The 17,310-nt window shown below is 43.2% G+C and overlaps 1 protein-coding gene across 1 annotated transcript; it reads left to right on the plus strand.

Annotated features, from left to right (window-relative positions):
* Nucleotides 1-306: 306 nt before the first annotated feature.
* On the plus strand, nt 307-12,634 carry SH2D1A (SH2 domain containing 1A). The gene is made up of 4 exons (XM_057365666.1): nt 307-559; nt 9,522-9,585; nt 11,361-11,496; nt 11,798-12,634. Exons 1-4 carry the CDS (start codon nt 423-425, stop codon nt 11,836-11,838), a joined length of 378 nt encoding a protein of 125 aa, XP_057221649.1. The 5' UTR covers nt 307-422; the 3' UTR covers nt 11,839-12,634.
* Nucleotides 12,635-17,310: the final 4,676 nt, after the last annotated feature.

Consider the following 17,310-nt stretch of genomic DNA (forward strand, 5'->3'; position numbering starts at 1 on the left):
TGAGTTCCTCTGCTGACCCTCTTGGGTTAGCACCAGAGGAGTGAAGTGCCTGTCCCAGCTGCCAGCAGCAGTGCCCGCTCCTGCCCTCCCTGTCCCAGCCAGGACAGCTGTCCCCTGAGCATCGTGTGCCTCGCCAGTGCCACCGCTGCGAGCAGAGCCACATGGCTGAGGGTGATGTGAAATGACACCTCCGCACGGAGCTGTGATGGTGCGACGACGGTACAGCCTACGTCAAAGGAAAACGGAAAGGGGCAAAGGAAAAAAAAAAACCCACAAAAATTGCTCGTTCCTCACKCTTCCCTCAGTGCTGTCTCAGCCCGAGCAGAGGCTTCAGAGGTGTGAACACATCCTGTTTACATCTGCCGCGGGACAGGGAGGCTGCGGGGAGCGCTGGGCTCCGCACGGGCGGGAGCGGCCCCGCAATGGACGCGGTGCCCGTGTACCACGGGGCCATCAGCCGGGAGGCCGGGGAGAGGCTGCTGCTGGCCGCGGGCACGGACGGCAGCTACCTGCTGAGAGACAGCGAGAGTGTGCCCGGGGTCTACTGCCTCTGCGTGCTGTGAGTGCGGCTGGGCAGGGGATGGGGTGGGCAGGGGGTGGGTAGAGGATGGGCATGGGGATAGGCAGGGGATGGGGATGGGCTGGGGGTGGGAAGAGGATGAGATGGGGATGGGGATGGGCAGAGAATGGGATGGGGATGGGCTGGGGATGGGCAGAGGATGAGGATGGGCAGAGGATGGGGATGGGCAGAGGATGGGCAGGGGCTGGGGATGGACATGGCGATGGGGTTGGGAATGGGCAGGGGATGGAGCTGGGGATGGGGCTGGAACTGGGGCTTCCAACCTTCCCCTCCACAAAATGAGGTGTCCTTGCAATGAAATATGCTCCAATGATACCGTCTGCTTACATGGGTAAGACTTTCTTTGGCTGCTTCAMCTTGGCTGAAGGCAGAGGGGTGCTAAGGGGTGTGGGGTCTGTCACAGAGTGAAGAGGAGCAGGTTTTGCTTTGCAGAGCCCACGCTTCCTACGGGCAAAAAGCCATAAAGACAAAGCAGGCCAGCGCACAGGAAGGATAAGCGAGGGGCTGTGGAGCGGTGCCAGGCAGACTGGCTCAGGATGTGTGTGCTGCCTCTCTGTGCTGGGTAATCCTCTTGCTTTCTGCCTGTGTTCTGCTTCTCTGGAGTGCTCAGCAGCGTCCACAGCGTTCCTGTCATTGGGAAAGGTAACATGGAGTGCTGCCATCCTGAATGTGCTCTCAGTCAGCTCTGTGTCCCTCCAGCCACTGGGCTTGGAGCAAACTACCTGTGGTGCACATGAAATGCTGATGGTAACAAACGAGGTGGTAGCATTTCGAATAGGGCAAAAAGGGGGAGATCTGATGGGATGGTTTGTCAGAGAAAGGGTAAATGTTCCCCTGGGAGAGCTGAGGGGTCTTTATATTCATAGGACTTCATTTTAGTGAGGAAATTTAATTTCCCTACTGTTGGCAAAAGTCTTGGAAGTCCTGGTAATGCTGTACCATTGCATCAGCAGCATAAAGATGTGTATCGAGACACTCAGCTTTTCTTCAGTAGGAGAAGAAATGCAAGCAAAAATCCTTTTAGGTCCAGTATGAAATTAGCCAGCAGAGGGAACTCAGGCAGCTGGCAAAAAAAACACAAGAGGAAGAAGAGTCCCAAGTCAGGTTTTCCCCAAATCTCTTGAATACCTTTCCAACAATATGTAATTAAGCCCCGGGTGACCATCATTATCTTCCTGTTATAGACAGTAAATGGAGATGTACAAGGAGCTTATAGCCAATCCAAAATACACAATCTCTTCTCAGAGGGAAACCTTTGTGGCAGAAGATGTATTTCTTCTTCTCTCATGAAACCAGGTGAACCAAGATAGGTGTTCCTGCTAACAAATACCTTAACAGCGAGCTGAAAAATGGGAAATAAGAAGCATCTTGAGTTAAATGAAAATGGAATAGACATAGCAAGAGGTAAGGAGTGCTATGATTCCTGTGATGGGAATAGGCAATAAAAGCAGAATCTCTTTTAAATAACTATCAGAGGAAACGGGGATATATCACCCTTACACTCAGGAGTCATTCAGAGCAGGTGAAACACTAAGGCATTAAAAAGGGTCAGGAAGAGTGTTACAATGCTGAATAAAATAGAGAATACTAGGATTAGCCCACYATCAGTCAAAATCAAGATGTAGATTTATAACAAGGTCTTTCATTTGCACACAATCAGTTGGGATTTTTTGCTATATTAGTGGTAATTTATGCCCTTTGAAAGAAATTTCATGAATGAAATAAAATATGGAAAATGAAAATAGGAGGAAATTAAAGCATTTCAAACTGTGAAGCTCTGCAATCTTTGGAGCAAAAGATACTTCAGTTAGAAGCAGAGCACTACGTAATTGTTTCYAGAAATTATGGGCCATTCATGTCTTCATGGCATGTTGCATTCAAACACATATGTGATAAACAAAAGGGTAAAAGAAAAGAAAAAAGTGAATATTATACAGACTCCTTACAGAAGATAGTAGATATTATATAAAGGGAATTAGGAAATTTGCAGTAGCATCTTGGATAAAGCCAGGTAAAAAATAAAATGAAAAATATTATGATGCATGTGATCTGCTCCAGACAGAAAGGTGGCTGAAGAATGCATTAAGCCTTGGTTCCAATACTTCTTAATATTAAATTCAAATCATTACATAAGAAAAAGCAGATATGGTAAACAGCCTGTCACACAATAACTGTGGAGACAGTTTTCATAAAGATACCAGGAAAGGATCCCACACTGAGATAGCAGTGACACTTTGAAGAAATGTGGGCTATAAACTAGAGAAATGCTTTGACAGGCAAGGTTTGCCAAAGCAGAGTGCTTTGGTGGAGAGGCTGGAGGAGCAAGAAGGGAAGGCATGAGAGATGGAGAKGTATTTGGATGGCAGTGGCATCATCAGCTTGAACTCACGTTGGTGGCTGCTCTGCATTTCCAGGTACAGTAATTGTCAAAATCTCTGATTTCACTGCATTGCTTAGGCCCAATGTCTCCTTTTCCCAAGAAATTGCATAAATTTGTAATGACACAATCACTGCCACACCCTCCCCCTCGTGCACCGCCAAAAAGCTCAGATGTGTTTTGGCAGGCTTTGAGCCTCCTAAGGCACACAATAAGGACTGCAGTGCTCTTGGTCAGGCTCATTCACCTTTTGCTTTTCCAATTAAAAAGCGGAGCCCTGACCTTTAAAAAGGAGAAGAGTCAAAGACTTCATGAATCCCTTGTGACTGACACTGATTTTACAGGGCAAGCATAAAAGAGACAGGTAGTAGCATAAAACCTGACCTATAGAGATGGGTAACAACAGCAGGCAGGACCCTCTTGGAGCATTCATCTAGGAAACTCTGCTTTCCCTCTTCTTTGTTTCTCCTGAGCTGCTGATTTATCTCCCTGGAATGCTGCTTTCCACTTTCTGAAGCCGGGCTGTGCACATGGTGTGCCTGAAAGCCTTCAAAGAGACAATGAATGTTTTCTTGGTGTGACTGCGGCAAAGCACAGAGGACCCRCTTTCACAAATATTTTAAGACCACAATTAAACTATGCACGGAAGAGTAGGAAGGTTTTGATTTGCAACTGTGTGCCCCGGGGCTCTTGCAAACAGAGGTGCTGCCTTTGAATTTTGGCAAGGATTTTAATACCAGATGCTCCTAGGTATTCATTCAATATCATTATTGAATTGATAATAAATACTTGGAGGATGTTGTGAATACGGCAACAGAGGTACACAATATTTTCCTGGAAATTTTTAGTGTTGCATTGAAAAAGAAGTTTTTTGCTGTTCCCGAAAACTGGGCTGCATATGCTTTAAAAAACATACACGTTTTACCCATAAACAAGTTAGAACTACACACAGTACACCAGGGTTTTAATATCAAACCTGATTGTTCCAGGGAGCTTTCTTTACTGGTCTGGTTTCCCCTTTGCTCAATGCCCCATTTGACATTTTTAGCACCCTCAGAAATCCTCTGTGCTCACGGCTCCTAATGAAGTCAATGGGGGACACGGGACACACTAATGGTGACTGCTTTGAGGAGCAGCCTCTTAAACCCTGCCTGAAAAATGTATAAATAAAATGCCTGAGAGTGCCAAAAGCCCCACGTTCCTTTGCAGATATATGAGCACACATGCAGAAACAAGCAGCTCATGCCTGAATTGGCAGAGATAAAGCATTTCTAGTTGGGGTTTTAAAATTCATATACTTGAAAATACTGAGAATGTTAGTAGTTGTTTCAGAGCTTTAAGTAAGACAAACATGACGTGCTTGTCAAACTGTGTGTTCAGATGATTTGTTTGAAACCAGCCGTTCGTGTACTGTGCTGCATTCAATTTGTGGAGAATAATCAAAAACTGGAATTGAAAGCTGTTTAGAGCTCTTGAAGCAACAGTAATGGCAACAGGGATAGGCTGCAGTCCTATCAGATTTTACGTGTGCTATTTTTTCTGTCGCTGTAACCACGGTGCACAAGTTCAAGGCAACGTGCTGAAACTTTGTGATGGGGCAGATACATCAGCTGTGCAGCACAAAGGTGTAATACACGATCACAAGCCAGCTTCAGCTTCACATTTCTTTTGTTTCCTACGTAATATTTTGGATAGAAATAGCAGAATAATTGCATTTGTTGTAACACTGTACATAATAATTGTCATCATTTAAAATGCAATTTGGAACAAAAGAAGCCCCTCAACATTGCTGTTGTAAATACCACACATTGTTTTCATATTTTAAGAAAGTCCTATGGCACAATGGTAAATTTTACTAAGGTTAGTATTTCAGGTGCCTGCTAACCAGAGTGAGTGAGAATTGTCTTTGCTGAGCATAATTTGGCTAATGTAGACTAACGCCTAAGAAATTAAATTTCAGTCTGAAATGCTGAAATGTGGCAAAGTTACAAGAAACTGACTCTGGGCAGTGTATAATGCTCAGAACCACTGTTTGTAGGCCACACCACCATCTGGTTCTTAAACTATGTTGTAAAGTAAAATTCCAAGGTAAGATTGTAAATGTACCAGGAAAGAAGAGCTGATTRACAGAATGCAATGATATCTGAAGAGACAGATATGTACAGAGGCAGAAATTGATGTAATTTATTGCTAACACGTCTTTCCCTTGTCTCTCTTTCCCCCTTTTTATTTGTTCAATTTCCGACTCGGAAATGAATAAAAATTAGTTTAATAAAATTTCCCAACTGAGATGCAAAATATTTGGAAATGATTTTAAAGTATACCATGCAGCTGAAATGTCATGGTTAATTTTAATCTGCAGCATGTGTCTAATGTCCCCGGGCTATTTCAATGGTGCAGAAGATTGTAATTATTCACCTGTTAAAGCAAATGCAGCTTTAACAAGTCTGATCACAGCTGAAAAGGAGGAATGGAGAGGACAGGTAGACAGATGGTGTTTCAGTGTGTCATCTGTGAACAATGCCTTGGTAACACTTTAGGAGGAATTATCTGGCTATAAAGAAAAAAAGCATATAATATAAAGTGGACTGGTCCCTGTAACAGCAACTTTTTCTAGGTTTTCCTTTGACAAAGTTTTCTGAGTGAAGKTATTAAAAAAGAGACTGTGTCAGTACAGCTCCCAGCTAGTATAACATATCCTTCCCCATGGAGACAAAAAAATAAGYGAGGTGTCATAAAAATATCATCAGAGGTGACCAAAGCTCTCTTTCRTCAGTGCTGTCTGATATTGTCCTTACAGCAATGGCTCTTTTCGGCTTCTCCTCATCAGCATTTTGGCACTTTTTGCCTTTGATCTAAACTTTACAGAGCCTCATTCACCAAGATGTTGATTGCTCCTGTCCCTTGAGCTGCAGTGACACAGAGAGGAGCTGGGTGAGGCTGTGTCCATCCTCAGGACAGGAGAAGGGATGGGGAGCCCTTCAGCACATCTTCCCCTGGCTCTCAAGAGCTGATCCTCCTCCAAGGTGTGCTGGCACGCCAGTGGCACTGTGAGAGTGCTCTCTGAGATCACAGCACGGGCAGGAACATTGTGTCACTCTGGGAGATTGTTATCTGCCCTGGAGAGAGTAAAATGTAGAAAACTGAGCTGTCCTCTCACGGTACCCGGGGAATTTCTCATTTCCTGAGACCTAAGCTCMAGTAAATGAACTTTTTCAGCTGCTTTTGCCCAGTGTTACATGCTTTACTCTTTGGAAGGCAATGTCCTCTACAATATCAATTTTAATTTGTGTAATTAATTTTTCTTTTTCTTGATCTTCATTCAGCCCACACTCAGTTAACGTTAAGTAGTTCAAATCACAAAAAAACCTTTTCACAGAAGCCTGTGCCCATGTAGCAGCAAACTTGGCTTAAAATCATGTCTCTTGTAAATGGAAGGTAAAAAGCTCTTTGAAGTGGTAATGAAGCAAGTTCCTGCTGCATAACAGAAAGTTTTGATAAGATCATGTTTGTTGGGAGAATACTTACCAGAAGAGCTGTAAATTCATTGTGTGGAACCAACATCCCCATGGAAAGTAGTTCCATGGGAAGACCAAGCTGTTCATTCACCCTCCTTGCAAAATGCATCCTCCTTCCTCTGTGCATTTCCTTGGAGCAGGCAGGTGTGGATGTCCAGGCTGTCTCCCAGTGGCTCTCTCTCCTGGTGGATCAGAGCCAGGAACACATAATATTCTGTTTTTCGACTGAAGAACAGTGAAATCCCTCAGGGCTTTCATTCTTTCCTTCTCTGGGAAAAACAAGAGGATTGCTAGGAGATTGGAGAGGTCTGGGCTGTCCCTCAAGAGGCTGTGACAGTAATGTCATACTCCTCCCATTCTCCACACTGTGSTCAAAGCATCCATCTTCCCAAATTCTTGTTCCTTCTTCAGAATTTCATAGGCTTTTGATCTGAACTGTCCTTTGTGCTTTCTTTGTGCTCAGTTGAAATATTTTACAGTGTAATGTTTTGAAAAATACAGGATACGTGTATATCTTCTATAATCTTACCATACTTCAATGCTAAATATTGTTTTATCTGACCCCTATTTATCAATTTGTTCTGCTTAGCAAACCTTTCTGGCAGTGCTGAGAGCCAACAGATAGTTCAGAGTCAGAACAGCACCACAGCTCCTCCACCATTTCAGCTCATGAAATCTCCTAGGTAGAGAAAACACTGAAAAAAACCAACAGATGGCAGCTTTCCAGACAAAGCCATTTGCAGAAAAAGCAGATTTTAAAGAGACTGAAGCAGTTGGAATTCTTTTGGGAAAACCAAGAACCAAGCAAGGGTAGTAGAATGACAGAATCATGAAATGGCTTGGGTTGGAAGGGACTTTAAACATCCTCTAGTTCATCCAGTTCATCTAATCATCTATTACCAAATGCCCTGATGTGGGCAGGGATGCCACCCACTAGACCARGCTGCTCAGACACTTATGCACAGTGCAGTATTGAAAACAGAAAGCAAGAGAAAGACTTTTAGATTTATAGATACTGATTCTGGTGGGTTTGAGGTTGGAAATAAAAATCACAGCGAAGAAGGTTAAATACCCACTTCAAAGAGAGAGAACAAAATGCCAGGACCTCTCTGGTATTTCCCAGCACATTATGGCAGTAAAAACCTCATTTCAGTAAATGTGTATTGGCTGATGCTCTACATGCTTTGGTACAGGAAATCTCCTTTTGATTGTTTAAAAAAGATCAAAGTGAACGTCACGTACTCATGAAACGCTGATGACACAGGCACAGCTCTCTGTCTTTAAGGAAGAGCATGATGGGACAAGACTGTCTGAGGGCCCTAAAAGGAGACACTGTGTTCCCTAAACATGAACATGTATCATCATATATCATCATAKATCATCATRKATCATCATGTATCATCTAGGGGCTCAGAGGGATGTGCTTTTAGCCAGCTGGGCTTGAGATGTGGCCTCAATCACCACTGACTCTAATGCCACAGCATGGACAGGAGAGCAGCGTTGTCCTTCCACATTCTTCACTCTTCCTGCAGTCACAACTGGTTGCTCAGGTCTCTTCCCAAGGTCCAAATCCCCAGTGGACTGCAGCTTGCTGGGGAAAGCAGCGGGGAGAAGCAGTGATGGCTGTTTTTCTCCATGAAGTTGTGGTGGGACCATGGGACATCATCTGGCACATTCCAAAGGATGGGGAGAGGAGGGCAGAGTCTCAGCTGTGCACAGRGAGATGGTCCCTGCAGCMGCCCYGACAGGAGGGAATGGCTTTGTGCCCTCCCTGTGGGAGTGCAGGCGTGGGGGCAGAGATCACAAATCACCACAGGCACGTTGATCCCACTTGGCGGGGTTGTAGCAGAGTGCCAGCTGTTAAAAACTTCCTGCTTGGGCAAATTATACCAGGCATCACTTTGCAAAGGTTGCTGTAATGACTTTTAAACAGGAATTTCTCCAGGAGCCATGACACAGAGTGAATTGCAATCATACAATGTCTGTGTCATTGATGGCTTCTGCTATTTTCTAGGAACTGCTATAATGCCATGCATAACTAGAAAGAAATACAGTATTTTGCTGCTCTCTTAAGAATAAGAACTGATGGTCAAATAGGGAATGRTCYCTGAAATCCTGMTGTGTGTTCATGTAAATCTGCRTGGTGTGAAATGRAATCACAGAGCCACAGAATCTGCYGAKTTAGAAGGGACCCCTCAGGATCAYTGAGAGMAGCTCCTGGTGYTGTGCAGGATCCCAYRAGAATCACACCAGGTGCCTGAGAGCCTCGTCCAATTCAGTCTTTCTTACTGATACTATCTAAACTAAGATTGTACCCATGGCGCTGCTATTAATTGTCTCTACTTCTGACCTAAATGTTTTGGATATTAGTGTAGTAATCTACCACATCATTCATTCAGCATATTGGGTTCACCAGAAAAGAGTGACTTTGGCCTGAGTTGTGTTTTGTGCTATTAGTGTATGAATCTTTATTGCCCAAAGACTCAGATTTCAAAAGAAGGAAAATTCCATACTCTTATATGACTCTTTTATCAGTACTTGAGATTTGGGAATGTATGGGCAAAGCAAGGAGTAATTGATTTACCTCCTTTTTTTTTAGGTTTAGCTTTCCAAATAAATTACTCCCATGATACTGCTTCTGCTAACATCTGCATTTAAATGAGTCACAGAACAGTAATGCTATCTGTCAATAATGCACCTTCTCTTTTTGCAGGGAAAGTGTTTCTGGTGTGTGTCAGTGAAAGGAGGTCACTGAAAAAATTAATAAAAATGCTGAGGAAGCAGAGAAAGCGATGCCATTTAACCTAAAATAACTGAATACTRCTAAACTAGATCTGTCAGACCAATYCCTCTCATCCCAAAAGAACCCAGTAGGTTTAACACTGTATCTGGCCTGTGARCTTTTTAGCTACCTAGAGCCATTASATTGAATTTCTTTTTAAGGAAAATTTAGTAGACGAGCAGACTCTCATGTAACAATGTAGTTCTTGTAAAAACYGTTCAGGAGAAATGAGTGATAAATACCTGCTGATGTTTTTTTTCACAGGCATCAGGGTTATGTTTATACCTACAGAGTGTCCCAGACAGAAAGCGGATCCTGGAGTGCTGAGGTTTGTACTTCTCCTTTCCCTYCTGAAAATTTCTACATCCTGTTTGGTATAGATTATAGATTTAATGAAATATATTCAAATTATTCATGTTTCTGCCTRGTCTGATTTGCATTGATGGTAATCGATCTAGAGTGCATCCATCAATAAGATGTCTTGGTGCCATTTCTGACAGTCTAGAACTCATAAATTAATTCCCTGTTTCATTTCAGCTGTTGCATAATGCAATGGTGCATCATTTTGCATCATTTGAAATGGCAAAAATATTGTGGTTTTATAATTTGATAAGCACAATCTGTTTCCTTCTATCCCATGTACCACTAATGTCAGAATATTAAAGAAATAATTTTCAGTGCACAGAGTTTTAATTCATTAATCCGAATAAATTCATCATTACTGYAAAATATATATAGGGTAGTCAAAACTTGATAAAAAATACATTTTCCCCCATCTGACAAGAAACCGGTGATTTGGGTGCAGAAAAACATTACTTGCAATACAGACAGCATTTAGATTGATGCAATTRGGATGTTAATCTGTATTTATTTTATGAATTTGTTGTTCTTTGGATGTACTCTTTGTATTAATTCCTAATCAGCTTTTTGTTTGTATGYTAATGAACATGTATGACAAATATTCCATAATTTCTAGACAGGCATAATTAATATTAGAAGTGATTCTGGAGGACCAAACCGATTCTTGGGGTTTTCCAGAAGCAGATCAGGGTGTCTGTCTGACATTACAGAGCCTCAGCTTTAGCAGCAGCATCCCAGGTCCAATTTATCCCCATGGAATGTGTTCCCAAGGCCAAAACAGGCTCCAAATGCATCTGGTCCTTTCCTGTCTCTGCTTCCTTATCTATGAGCAAGCTCAGGTCATACCCATCTTTCAAGGCTGAGGCAGGGAAATTGAAAATGGTGAAATCCCAGCTGGTGTGAAGGCTCCAGCTGGTGCCAGGGAGKTTGGATTTAGCTCCCAGCTGCTGGGTGAGAGCAGCATCCCTCGAGTGGGACTGTGCTGGCAGGACCTGTGCTTGTCCTCCCTTGACTCTGGTGAGGAGGAGTTATTACGAGAACACCCTGAAGGATTTAACACAAATTAAAAGCACACAGAGCTTCATTTCATACTGTTTGAAAAGCTGCAAATATAGAAGGGCAGAAAAACTCCCACTTTTTGTAAATGGTAATATTTGGCTGCTGTCTTTGTACAAGAGGTAGACAGGAATACTCAGTGAACACATAAAGCATCATTGAATGCTCTGAGAAGGGTTTGCAAAGAGCTGTGTCCTTGCTGGAATTTAGAGGTGTGAGGACTCCCTCYCTGCAGCATGCCCAGGGTGCTCTCTAGGATTTCTTCCTGGTGTTGCTGGGATGGAGTTGTGTTGCTGACACAGGCTTGGAGGTTATTGCTAGGGAGGTTAAATCACTGGCTGCAGCAAGTCAGGGTCAGAAATAGCAAAAGGTCATTTGTAAGTCTGCCTAATTAGAGTGGCAGGCGAGTGTGGGTAATTAGTGTGGGTTTCTCTTGCAGTGGGTAAGAAATTGTCCCTCTTCCAACTTTCCATCACCGTGCTGCTGGAAACTGCTCAGTGCAGGAGGGCTGGGCTGCCCTGGGGGCAGGAGGGCTGGGCTGCCCTGGGGGAAGGGGAGAGCAGTGCAGCCATTGACTGATCTTGGGTGGCACCTCAGGGGTGTCTGGTGYTGGGGACAGGGGACAGGGGACAGGCTCTGTGTGCCCCACCCAGCCCCCTGCTCACCTCTCCYGCTCTGGCTTTGCAGACAGCTCCTGGCATCCACCGGAGGCTCTTCCGCAARGTGCACAACCTCATTTTGGCCTTCCAGAAACCCAACCAAGGCATTGTCACACCCCTGCAGCACCCCGTCGTCAACCTCGGGAAACTCAACTGCTCCCCAGGTACTGGTGGGGGGAGAAACCTCGGCTGAGCTGAGCAGGGATGGAGATCTCGGCCATCAGAATGACATTGCCAAAAATGTGCCCTAAATTTGCTTCTGTGTGATTGAAATRCTGTCACTCAGGTGCTCGTTACGGACAGGGCCTGTCAATGTGAGGAGAAAATGGATTTTGAATATGTATTCCTGAGTGCTGTGGCAGCAGTRGCTGCCTTCCCTCACCAGCCCCCTTGCTCAGGGAGGTATGASCCTCCTGGRCTGTCCATTTGTTCATCTGYTCATGTCTTTGTGATTATTTYTCTTAGGGAGGAATGAARGCTCTGATGTCCACCTGCAGCCATCGTGAGGATGTCTCCCCAAGTGTGACATAACCCCAACTTCCAGTGTCTCTCCATGCTTTCAAACAGAATGATTTGTGTGGTAGTAAATACAACTCTGTGAGTTTTCTTGTAACATTTGCAAAATGTGTATTTCATAGAATTTATAGCTCAAAATGCAGAAATTGATGTTTCAGAATACTTTGAACTTAAGGTGCGATATTTTTTGGTTTTGTTTTTGTTGTTCCTGAGAGGATAAAACCCATGAATTGCTAAATCCTTTATGTCTTTTTTCTTTCCCTTTGTACTGCCAAGTAAAAGATATTTTTCGCTTCAAAATTAGTTCTTAATTAGTAATTAGCTATTAATTTTACTTTGCTTAACTTTGGATTCTGCTTTGCTTTGTTCTGGTTGACATTTATGCAGAACTGAGCAAGTCCCTTTTAGAGCCTCAGGAGAATTGTTCACATTAAAGTGTCCTTGCCTTGGGTGGGCTGTATGTTTGTCATTCATACAGTTCCTAAAGTCATTCCAGAAGTGACACCATGAGGATCCCMACTAACTGATTTCCCATCAAACCAGTTGCTCTGCCCTGTAATAAAATCTGTACTTTTCACCAATGACCAGGAGCTTAAGCAGTGCATGAAGGAACTGGAAACAGCCAGCAAAGTGGAAAGCCTTGTTCTTTGCTTTTAGGTGCTCCCTGTACTTGAAACAAGCCATCCTCGCATACAAGTTTAAAAAATAAATTATTTTTGCATGACAATTGTGTGAGTGAGACAGTGAGGGTAATAAAAGATTTTCTGTGAAGCCAAGTTTCTTGTAAACCAGCAATAAGAATAAATGCAAAAAATGAATAGCCAGCCTCAACAGCGGCTGGTGGGCAACACTGTTTGCAAAGTTGTGTTGTGTTGTGACATTTTCAGTTCATGACTCAGTTTCTAATTGAAGGCTGAGTTTCATCTGCAGTGAATGAACTGTCCCATCATATTTTACACTGCATCTGCATGGGTTGCTCTGTGCCTTCTTTGTGCTTGTGGGTTGAAATGAGCCTTACATTAACACAGTGCCATACAGTGGCAGATCCAGCACGGTTTCCTCTTCAATAAAATATTTAAAGGCTGTTTTTTYAATCGTTACATAACTCAGCAAACACGCTGGCTGGTTTGCTGTCACTTGTGCCCGTGGAAGCCTTCCCTCCTCCTCCCTGCCTGAAAGGTTTCCCAGCTTGCTGTGAGCCTGTACATCTGGTYCCTGGCAGCTCCTGCCCAGCTCTGTGCAAACCATCCTTCCCAAAGCCCTGTGAGCTGCTGGGTGCTGGCAGGGTGTGCACAGCCCCAGCCTTCCCGGGGAGCTCCTCTGCATTCCTGGGCTGGGAAAAGGAACCAGTGCGCCTGGAAACCATCCCTGGCAGATTTGCAGGATACGTGCAGTGGAAAGAACTTTGCCCAGGGGCTGTTTCCTACAGAGCTATCCTGTTGACCTGAGGCTGAGGCTGCATGTGCAGAACCTGTGGCACACCAGCAGCAGCCACTTTGCAGTGCAGTGAGCTGAGCRTAACTGGTTTGACTATGGTTGGCTCCAGAAGCGCATTGTTCTTCTGAAAAATACATAAAATAGGCCAGAAGCTGCCATTTCTGTTTAAAGCTGAGAATGTCGTTTCAGTTTCTCATGTAAATTATTAAAACAGAGGCTTGTATTGTTTCTTTTGGGTACCCAAGGGTCTGGAATTGCTGTAGGCTTAAACAAGGTGGAAACAGAGGGAAACCGATGGTGCCTGTGAGACAAGAAGTAGATGCTTGGTTATGGGAACAGTAATATGGAAATTATATAGATTTCATACRATGACAGGTGTGAAGAAATCCTTTCAGAGACAGCAGCTGCATTTTGCAGGCATGACTTCCCGCACAATGTCAGCATCACCTGCTGCTTCCTTCCCCTCATCTCTTCGGGCTGCAGCTCCACAGGGCTCAGCCCCTCACTATGCCTTCCCCTCCCAGCCCTGTCCCCTCKCTGCCACAGCCCCAGCTCTGCCAAGTGGCTTTTGAGCTCTCAGTGTTTCCCTTGCCCTGTCCCTAGCAAAGGCACTGCTGCTCCTGTTCCCTGCTCCAGCTTTGCTCCCTGCCCGAGGCTCTCACAGCCCTCTCGCAGCCACAAATCAATTCAGCCTCCAAAACTGCTTTTCTTCCCTTCCCTTCCCTACAGAAGCACCCCTTTGGAATTGCTTCCTTCTCATCCATCCAGCACAGCCTCAGCCCTCCTGCTTGGTTCTCACCCAAGATTTTTCACCATGTAAGCTTTCCTTCAGCCTTAAGCATTCCTTGTGCCCCTCCATTCCTTGTTCCCCTCCTCTCTGCTGCATGTTTGGGCTTTTAATGTTTTATTTTCCTGGGCACATACTTAGGATACACACAGTCATTCATCATCATCTATTTGAGGCAGCTCAAAAGAACATGCAGATACTTAAACTTTGCTACTTACACTACCACTACATGGACTCACCCACTCTGTTATTACGAGTGCAAAGGCATTTAGCAGAATTATTGTTTACTCTTTCACATTTGCTTTGATGAAATAGAAATGAAATARAATTTGCACAGAAACTGGCTGGGATTTCACCTGCAGCGAAACCTGCAGTTATAGGCATGAACTTTGGTGAATCAAAAGTAAATTAAATCTTGCTAAGCAACACTTCGCCCCCAGCTTTTGAATCAACCAATATTGGCTGAAGTCCTTATTTAGCTCTATGGAAGCACCTTTTACTGACATAATATCTCAAATACTGATGTAAACAAACACAGCATCACACACCATAAGTTTGCACCTTTATTTTTTAAAAATGAAATAGTCAAAGTACTTTCTTTTTCAAATATCGACACATAATATATTAACTTTCAATATTTACAGTGTGTTGCTGGGATGTTCTTGTAGAAAATGCATGCTTCTGGTCTGAAACCCAGAGCAAAATGCATCAGACCATTTAACTGCAGCCATATAACATAAACCTGTACAGTATCCAGTCACTATTCAGCACAGGAGTTAGAGCAGGAATAAAAAAATTGGGATCTATTGTTTCCTAGCAACGAGGCTGAGGCCATTATAACACAATTTCTGTAAGATCAGAACCTCTAACTGGTGTTAGACAGAAAGTGAAGATCTTGGCATACATTGTAAACATTTTTTACTGTTGATGAGAAAGCTAAAAAGGAACATTACTTTGACATATATCGTATGCTATGCTTCTCGTTCTTGTTTATTGACACTTCTGCCAGAAGAGTATGAAGATTTTAATGTTTTATCATGGTTCATACAAGTAAAATACTGTCAAGGACACAATCTGATATACTAACATTTATTAAAAGGCTAAAGTCCACCACGAGATCTAAGGAAAAACTGGAAATTGTCAAACACGTTTCCTTAGACAAATAATGGCAGGTGACAAATGCCCAGACAAATCCACAGCGAGTCCAACTCCATCATTCCCAGTTTCTGCCTGGAAGCGACTCCTCTGGCAGTCAGGGTGCTTTCAACCTGGTAATGCTTTTAATCAAGGAGAGGTTTGATAACAGTCAGAGTTTGATGGGAAAACCCCTGGGGCTGTCTGAGCCGGGTGTCGCTGGGTGTCACCACCCAGATGAGCGTGAACACCCCGGGCACTGCCTGTCTGCGGCTCGGCTGAACCTGGAGCTCCTCTGCCTCAGCCATTTCCCTTCTGGAACAGCACCTTGGCTTCCAGCAGCACCCACAGCTCCCCTTGGAGCAGCTCCTGCTCCWGGCCCAGCCCTGGGTGCTGCTGGGGGCTCCGTGGGCAGGGGGTGCAGGGTGGGACCCCAGGGCACGGCCGAGGAATGGGAGAGCTCAAACCAAAGAGCCAAGGTGTGTATGCCCAGTTGCACATTGACCAGTTCATATATATTTATTTGGCTATGTTCTACATAGATATCTATATATATATATTTATAACTTTGAAATGTTCTAGATTTRCTAAATAAATATGAAAGCAAAGGAAATGTTACTTGCGCACACTATTTGTTTGGCTGTTATAAAAAATATAGCACGTATTTCTCATGGTAGGTACTTGGCTACAGGATAGTGTGCAATAGTGGATTTTAGTTCATTTTAACTTACTTTATTTTATAATTAATTTTATTTAATTATTTGATTTCATTTTTCCCTTTCAGAACCTTGTTTGCAGTGCAGAATGCTAGCATCAAATTATTTGATATAAATAACAGTAAAAATTTCCATGCTATTGTTTTTCTTTTTTTCTCAACTGGGTCTCTGGGTTATAGTGCAAAATACAAAATTATAAAAAAAAAAAAAAAAAAAAAAAAAAAAAAAAAAAAACCAAAAAAGAAAGGAGAACAATATGAAAAAATCCCAAACCCACGAAAAAACCCACTGAGAAATTGGTCAAACTACTAAGGAAATAAAATGGAGACTGAAATATTCCCTGCCTCCATCTCAGGTTGTTCATGAACAAGATGGTCCAAAGCTATTTGTTCATGTAGTTCTCACAAATCACTGCTGGCTGGCCCATGTGTAACTTCAGTCTCCCATGCTCTTCCAGCAATAACTCGTTTCTTGAGTACTGTCATCTCAACACGACATTCATATTTAGTTCCCTAAATTTAAGAAACTGTTACGATGAAGGAATTTTTTTTTGCTTTTGTAACTGGGCCATGTAATGTCATGTGAGTCTTAATGAATCCATATTCTCATAAGAAATGTTCAAAACGTACCTTAGACTGCACCCAGGAAATGGGAAAATGCCAAATCTACTTCCAARGACAAACTTGTAACACATTTCACTCTTTGACCTTTTGGCATAACATGAGAACAACAGTAATCAAGGCAGTATTAAAAACCACAGCTGTAGGTAATACAAAGTGCATTTCCTGCATATAATACAAATGTAACTTTAAGAAACTAAAGGCACAAGCTAACTAAATATGTATTACATACTAGAAATGCACAGTTCAAGGTTAACTCTAATAGCTTCAAATATTTGTTTATAATGGATATTTAAAGCAGTTTGAAAATGATCCTCATTAGTGAATTGCAAAAAAGTATAATTGCTTAAAATATAAGTAAAATAGACTCTAATATTGACATCTTGGATCAGTGATAAAATACATCATCACATTTATGAATGCACTCTCTATATACAATTCATAAATTATTCTTCCATTGATCAAAAGCATATTAGAGGCTCAAGGATTTGAAGGTCCATTTTTAGGCTGGTGTGGAGGTATTCAAATTCTCCATGATTGTATGGAAATCTACAGAAATGTGAGCTGTCAAACCTGGACGTTGCCAGCTCCCTGTTCTGTACATGAGTTAATGATGAGCCTGATCACAATGTGTATGTGCAGATTTTGGTCCACAGTTCCCCTGGCTGGGGATGGAGGAGGATTTCAGGGGCCAGGCTCCCACTCAGCCTGATCCTGCACCCCCAAAGCTGCGCTGGCTCCCAGGGGAGCAAAAGGAATCTGGGAAGA

Source organism: Malurus melanocephalus, unplaced genomic scaffold (genome assembly GCF_030028575.1).
Source record: "Malurus melanocephalus ecotype Western Australia unplaced genomic scaffold, MMel_1.1 scaffold_56, whole genome shotgun sequence".
NCBI lineage: Eukaryota > Metazoa > Chordata > Aves > Passeriformes > Maluridae > Malurus > Malurus melanocephalus.